This window comes from Pipistrellus kuhlii, unplaced genomic scaffold, assembly GCF_014108245.1.
Source record: "Pipistrellus kuhlii isolate mPipKuh1 unplaced genomic scaffold, mPipKuh1.p scaffold_m20_p_15, whole genome shotgun sequence".
Taxonomy (NCBI): Eukaryota; Metazoa; Chordata; class Mammalia; order Chiroptera; family Vespertilionidae; genus Pipistrellus; species Pipistrellus kuhlii.
This window is the reverse complement of record NW_023425460.1, coordinates 32,086,171-32,093,261: the sequence shown is the minus strand read 5'-3', so window position 1 is coordinate 32,093,261 and position 7,091 is coordinate 32,086,171. Positions and strand designations below refer to the sequence as shown.

At 63.2% G+C, this 7,091-nt stretch overlaps 1 protein-coding gene across 1 annotated transcript; it reads right to left on the bottom strand.

Moving 5' to 3' along the window:
* Positions 1 to 1,897: 1,897 nt before the first annotated feature.
* On the bottom strand, positions 1,898 to 6,548 carry KAZALD1 (Kazal type serine peptidase inhibitor domain 1). The gene is made up of 5 exons (XM_036438902.2): positions 5,278 to 6,548; positions 4,308 to 4,863; positions 3,104 to 3,264; positions 2,873 to 3,020; positions 1,898 to 2,680 (listed from the first exon to the last, which is right to left on the bottom strand). Exons 2-5 carry the CDS (start codon positions 4,810 to 4,812, stop codon positions 2,586 to 2,588), a joined length of 909 nt encoding a protein of 302 aa, XP_036294795.1. The 5' UTR covers positions 4,813 to 4,863; positions 5,278 to 6,548; the 3' UTR covers positions 1,898 to 2,585.
* Positions 6,549 to 7,091: the final 543 nt, after the last annotated feature.

Sequence of the window (7,091 nt, the reverse complement as noted above, 5' to 3'; positions counted from 1 at the left end):
TAAAATCCCGGCGGAGGGCGGAGAGGCGTGGGGCCCAGGCTCCCCGCCCCCCTGCGGGCCTGGACCCCTGGAGTCCGCTTTCCCGGAGCCGCACTGGGAGCCGCACCGCCGGGGTGGGCCACCTGCACGAAAGGGAAACGCGGGGAAGGCTCGGAGACCCGCGGGGAGAAGCCGGGGTTCTGGCGGCAGCCCGGCTCCCCCTCCTCCCCTCCCCTCTCCTCCCCTCCCCTCCCTCGGGAGCGGCGGGAAATTATTTATTAAAACGCCGCCCGCGCTCTCATTTATTTGCGGCGAATAATCCTCGGCATCGCAGCGCGTTTATTAAACCTTTCCCGTCCCCGCATTACTTTAATAATAAATCGCGTGTCACTTTCCGGAGACGTTATTAAAGCCGGGCCCGCCGAGCGGAGGCGGGGAGGGGGGAGCGGGGAGAGGCGCAGCCGGGTCCCTCCGATCCGGGCTGCGGGGCCTCCTCACCAGCACGGCGGCCGCGGAGGGAGAGGCTGGGGCTGTGGGGGGCTGACCCCAAACTTGCTGCAAGAGCGATTGAGGGGTACGTGTTCCTGGGGGTTCCTGTGACCCGGGGGGGGGGGGGGGGGGCTCTGCTCTGCAGGTGGGCGCAGATAGGCTGGATGGGCCCTCCAGGGGGCGCCTTCGAGCCCTGCTAGGCCGGCTCACCAAGCACAAGCCAGTGGCAGGCCTCAGTGCGTGGCCCCTCTTTCTTTTCTTTTTTAAAATATACTTTATTGATTTTTTACAGGGAGGGAGAGAGAGGGATAGAGAGTTAGAAACATAAATGAGAGAGAAACATCCATCAGCTGCCTCTTGCACACCCCATCAGGGATGTGCCCGCAACCAAGGTACATGCCCTTGACTTGACGGGAATCGAACCTGGGACCCTTCAGTCGCAGTCCCATGCTCTATCCATTGAGCCAAAACGGTTTCGGGCGGCCCCTTTTTCAGCGCGGAGCAGACCTCCTCCAGGTCTGGACACGGAACGGCGTGACCCCCTGCACCCCCATCATGCGGCTCACACCCCCTCCTGCTTCGGCGGTCGCCTCGGAATTCGCCCCAGGATGTTGCTGGGCGCAGCTCTGCAGCCGGGGCTCCCGGCCAGGCCACAGAGCCGTCCTGCGGTTTAACTCCGGGAGCAGCCTCGCTGTGCACTGAGAGGGGCGGCCAACCCCGGGATTGGGGTTCCGGACCACGCCCTCTCAAGAGGCCGGGCCCCAGAGGACAAGCTCAGACACCGGACTGCCTGCCATCCTTCCCGCGGTGGCGCCAGGCCCCGGGCGGAGCCCAGGCGCGCGGGCGGCCGTCGCCATCCCATGTGGCTCCCTCCGGAACTTAAGCTTTCATCTTCAATTAGTCAATAAACACTGCGCCCGCCGGGGTCCCTCGCCTCGGTGGAGAGTGTAAAGAGGTTTGGGGAGGGAGAGAGCCTGGTTCCGGGACCGACCCTGGGCCAGGCACGTCACACTTGGGGCAGATGAGGCAGTCAGCTTCCCAGGACGCTGTGTTCAGTAAGGAGGGGGTGGGTTCCTAGGGGAATCCTAGGGTGTGGCCCATGCCAAACTGCTTCACCACCCAGGTTTTGCTTTCATACTGGGTGCCACTCACATAGACCTGCTTCCCCACTCTGCCTGGGGGGACCAGGGAGAGACAAACAGGGACAGGCAGTCTCTCTCTAGCCCAGCCCCAGAGGAGTTCCGACTGGGAGAATGCCCTCCTCCAACCAGATGGCTCTGGCCTTCCCCCTCCCCGAGGCCAGGGTAGGCCCCACTCAAGCATCCTCTCTGTCCATCTGGCAGGCATGTGCTTAGAGAGCAGGACCTACAGCTTCTGGAAGCCAGAGTCTTACTACCATGAAATTCACTGCATACACCATCTGTGTGTCTCAGCTCGTTCATAAATCTTTATTGTGTGCTTACTGTGCCCAGTCCTGTGCTAGGCATGGTCCAACATAAAGTGGTATAAGCGAGGGAGTTTCCAGAAGGACAGGAGAAATCAGACATGACCAGATGCCCGTCTTACTGCACTAAACTAAACCATGCTCCGGTGTGCTCTCCCAGACAGCGGATGGTGAACAGCGAAAAGGACCGCGGTCAGTGAGTGCAATGGGATTTAGGAGAGAGGGAAATGTCTAGGTTAGTTTTAAGAAAGAGCAAACTGAGGCAAGGCAAGGCAAGGATCAGGGACTAGAAAACAACAGAAGGAGCCGTGCAGAAGGGCGGTGAGGAAGACTGGCTGAGCAGGGTTGAAGGAAGGGCTGCTGGAAAGCCAGGGAGGAACCTGCTGTCTACACCGTTCTGTGACTGCTCCCCCCCCCGCCCCCCATGCCACCCTCCACCCAGCCGGGGGACCAGCAGGCCCTGTACCTCCTGCACGGGCTCCTTCGCATCCCGTCTCCCCTATTCCCTGGTCTCTGCCTCTCCTTACCCTTCTCCAGTCTCTGTCTCCTCTCCACCACTCTCATGTCTCCCCTGCAATACGTGAGGGGCCCTGCTCTCCCTTTCCAGATCTTTTCAAGAGCAGGGATGAACACTATCCCCCCCCCCCCTTCCCCAGGGGCCAGGGCTTCGGTCCTAGTAGTAATCCTCGCCCTCTTCACTCTCAGCCTCTTCCTCGGGGGCCAGGTGCTGGGCGGGCAGCTGGGGGAAGCCTGTGGAGTTCAGCTGGTCTACAAACACGTGTGGGCAAAGGAGAGAGAACAGGAGAGAGAGGCTGTCAGTGTCCGCGTGTCCCAGTCTGTGAGAAAGCCATGCTCGCATGTGTCCTCACATGCACATACACCCGTGGATACGCACACTCACAGGCCGGAATCCACCACCACCCCCTCCTGCCTCTGGAACCCAGGGCTCCTCCCCCTTACCAGGTGTGAGCACCGTCAGGCTGGCTGGGGCCTCCACCTGGCCCAGCGCATTGCGGGCCAGGCAGCGGTAGGTGCCCTCGTCGCTGGGACGAACAGCCTGAATCTGCAGCCAGCTCGTCACCTCAAACCTCTGGGGTCCACCCCTAAACTGGAACCAGAGGAGGAGTCAGCAGGGTCCTTCTAGGGGGGCGCTGGGCTGCCCCGGGGGAAGCTCTGCTCCCTAGCCCCTACCTGCACTGAGATGTGGGGGTCATCTCCCGGCAGCTGAATGCCCAGGCCATCCTTCCTCCACTCGATGGCGGCCATGGGGTAGGCAAACACCTCACAGCCAAAGATCACATCCTGCCCTGTCACGTTCCAAATGTCGTAGGGATGCAGCATGATCTGGGGCTCTGGGGAGGGAGGTGGGAGGCCTGAGAACAGGATGGCACGTCCCTCCATGCAAGGACCCCATACATACAAGCCATCGTGAACATGTTTGTGGGGGGGACACAGTGTATGCAAGGGTAAATACACCTCCAAGAACACAACATGACACACACACTAATGTGGCTGCAGGGACACAAAGAGTGCAAACACGGAGACGTACCTGCAAACAAGATGCACAAACAAGCACGCGCATGCGCACGCGCACGCACACATGCAAACCTCAGCTTAGCAGCCACCCTCTGTCCCTGGTTGCTCCCCTGTCCTCATTCCACCCTCCAGGCCCCCATCCCAGCATTTGTAACCAACACTTCCCTCTCCGCCCTCCCCTTTTTCTATCCAGGTCTGCTTGCCAGAGGCCCAACAAGCAGCCCCTCCCCCACCTCCTCTGGGGGAGTGGGAGAGGCAGCCCAAACCGAGAACCTAAAACCATCCCAGGCAGCACAGAAAGCCTGGCGGTGGAGAAAGTGGGACCCCCGCGGGGTGTTTGTTTTCCTGGCAGCTTCAGCCCAGTCAGACCCATCAAAGGGGCTCCGGAAGTGAGTGTTACTGAAGCCGCCAAATAAAACTCGAGACTCAAATAGCCCTGAGCTCCCTAGAATGGAGGGGGGTGAGGAGGGGGGACAGAAGTGTCCCCTCCTCCACTAATCCCTCAGCACAGAGGGGTGTTGGAATGGGGAGGTGGGGGGGGGGGGTGGATAACAGCTTGCTATCCTAGGGCAAATGAAACCTGATTTCATCGCAGGAACCCAAGCCTTCCTGCCCGGGGAAAGTCTGGGAGCCTCCACTTTCTGTGTTGAAGCCAATCGTAGGCTGTGTGTCTGCTCCCCAGAGAGCTGCTCCCTGCAGGTGGGCCTGGAACCTTCAGGCGGGTGGGCCTCAGCGGACCCGCAGCGAGAAGGGGCTGTTACCGGACTCCAGGCCTCGGCTTTTTCACTCCGCAGGCCAAGAACACATGCCGTTGGGGGGGGGGGGGGGAGACAGGGAGGAGTGAGTAGGAGGCCCGTACCCGATTCGCAGGGCCCCGGATGCGCCACCGTGAGGTTGGCGTCGGGCCGGGCCAGGGCCGCCTCCTGCAGGCGGCAGAGCTGGGGGTAGGTACGGCCGTCGGAGCCGCAGAGCGGGTGCTGCGAGCGGCACACGCACAGCGGCTCGGGCACCTCCCCGCGGCTCAGGTCGCCGCCCGCGTCCAGCCGGCACTCGAGCTGCTCGCCGCAGCGCCCGTAGAAGTGGGCGCCGGGGTCCAGGTCGCAGAGCTGGCCCTCGAGGTTGGCGCACTCCCAGCAGCAGCCGCAGGCGTCCAGCACGCGGCCGGCCAGGCAGCCCCGCGGCGCCGCGCACTCCTCCGGCCGGCAGGGCGCGCAGCCCTCGCCCTCCGCCAGCAGCCGCAGCCAGCCGCGCCGCAGGTACTCCGGGCCCGGCGCCGGCCTCGCACCGCCCGGGAGCGGCGTCCGCGCCGCCAGCAGCAGCAGCAGCAGGGGCAGCGCCCAGGTGGCGGCGAGCGGCTGTGGCATGGTCAGCTGGCAGCCCCGCGAGCGCCGGGGGCATCCGCGGGCTCGTGCACCCTGCCAGGGAGGGAAGCCGGGTCAGGGGGTCAGATGCAACCTCACCGCTCCTCGTACCCAAGTTTTGACTCTAGCACTGTCCCCTCCACTGCTACCCTGGAGTCTGGGAGACCCTCCCTCCGCGCCGAGGCACAAGGGTCATCCCGTTATAGTGGGTAGTCATGGATCGGGCCGTTCTTGGGGGGATGAGGGAGGAGAGAGGATGGAGTGAGAAAGCTCAGGCGTGCATGTAAACACATGCATGTGTACACACACACACACACACACCACACCAGCACCACCAATACACACCATCCAGCTCGGAAGCTGCCTGCCCTAGAATTGGATGGGAGTGGATGGCCCCATATGAAGTGAGGAGTTATTAGTAAGGGGGAAGGAGAGGAAGGGGGATGTCGTGCGGCCCAGAGCGCTCACCTAGTGTCCCGGACTAAGTCCTTCAGAGCAGCTGTGACTCTGAGTCCCCAAGAGCAGACAGTGGAAGAACCGCGGTGGAGATCCACGGGCTGGGCTCGCCGGCCACCTCTGCTCCGGCTCACGGATCTCCGAGAGCCACGGACTCAGACCGGGAGAGCAGCAGCTCCTCCGCCCCTCTCCCCGCCCCTGGACGTCGCACCCCACCTCCCCACCCCCAGGCTGCCCCCGTTTCTGAAGCTGCCAGTTTCATGCGGCTGCACGGGATCCTCCTGGACCGCTTCCCTCAGCCTGGACCCAAGTCACAGTGAAAACAGAGGAGCCGTAACCAGACACCAGCGCTGGGAGACGGCCAGCGGCCGGGGGTGGGGTGGGAGGTGGGGGTGGGGGGCGGCGTAGGGGTGGCTGCGAAGCTCGCCGTTGGCTGGCCGGCTAGGCCCTGTCCCGTCTGACTTTCCAGTCCATGGGGTGGAGGTTCTGGGGCCATGTCGGGCGCCCCTGGTTAGAGCAGGGCCTCGCAACGTCGTCTCCCCGCGCGACCCCAAAAACAGCTTCCCCGGGGGTGATTGAAGGCTTGTCCGTCCAGCTTCCTCACCAAGGCGCCGACCAGAGGCTGGGCGCTGACATCAGCCTCCCCACATCTGGCCTTCTCCTCCCTCCTCCCTACATCCGGCAGGTGCTTCAGTCGCGGATGAGCCTGGTGATTAGAGGCTCCAGCCCGCTAGCCTAGCGGCCGCAGGAAGAGGTGGGCGGGGCGCCGCCCAGGTCGGGATTACAGATTGCGGTGGCGAAGCCCGCAGGGCCGGAGGCGTACGGTTCCCTACCCGCCACCGGCGCCACCGTGGCAGTGTGGGCGAGGGGCAGGGAGGAGAGCCTTTCTGGAGGCCCGCCCGCCTAACGGGGGTCTGCCAGGCCCCGCCCCACCGGCCCCGGCGCTTACAGAAGCCTGGCTCAAGTTCTGTCTCCCGGGAGGGACACTGAGGTCTGCAGGGGGAGGGATGCATTTAGCCAGGCTCCGCCCAGAGGGACCGGGCCGGGGCGGAGCGACCTGAGCTGGGGCCTCCGGACCAACCCCCAAGTTCAGGGCAGGGCTGCGGCCCCGGGACGGCCCGCCCGGGGGAGCGGCTCCGCACGCGCACTAGCGGCCCCGAGAGTTACGGTCCGGAGCGCGGCCGGAACCCTCCCTCCCGGCCTGAGCTCGTCCGAGCCCCTCCGCTTCGGGGCTCCCCAGCGGCCACAGGCCATCCCGGCCGGAAGGGTCGGACACGGGGTGCGAAGACCGGTACACGGTTACCTGGTCTCTGACTCGGGAGAGGGACGGGAAGCGAACTTCACGTGTGGTCTCCAAAGTGTCGCGAGAGTTCAAACAGGAAGTCTAGAAATTCAAAACAGGAAAAGCCCGCGGAAAAAGGATGGGCGGGGCCAGCTTTGGTTGGTACTTGTGGGTAATTCCTTATTTTTGGCCTTGGGAGCCGCTGAAGTGTGGACCGCGGGCAGAAGTGAACTGTAGAACTGCGGGAACCCCTCTAGGAGATGGTGGGGGGCGGGGGGAGAAAGGGGGAAGAGAGAAAGAGATTGAAATTGCGGAGGCGGCTAACGGAGCCGTTCACTCAAGGAGACGCCTCGGGCCCTGACTTAACACAAAATACTTTGAGACGGAGATCGTTGCCGGGATACCGAACAGAAGCAGTCCGGTCTCTTCATGAATGGTTACCCGCTTCCAAGGCTCGGCGCCAGTATTTAAACAACAAACTTTACAGACCTGGAACCTCTTCTCTTACCGCACTTTATTGTAGCCGGTTGTTTACTTTCAGTCT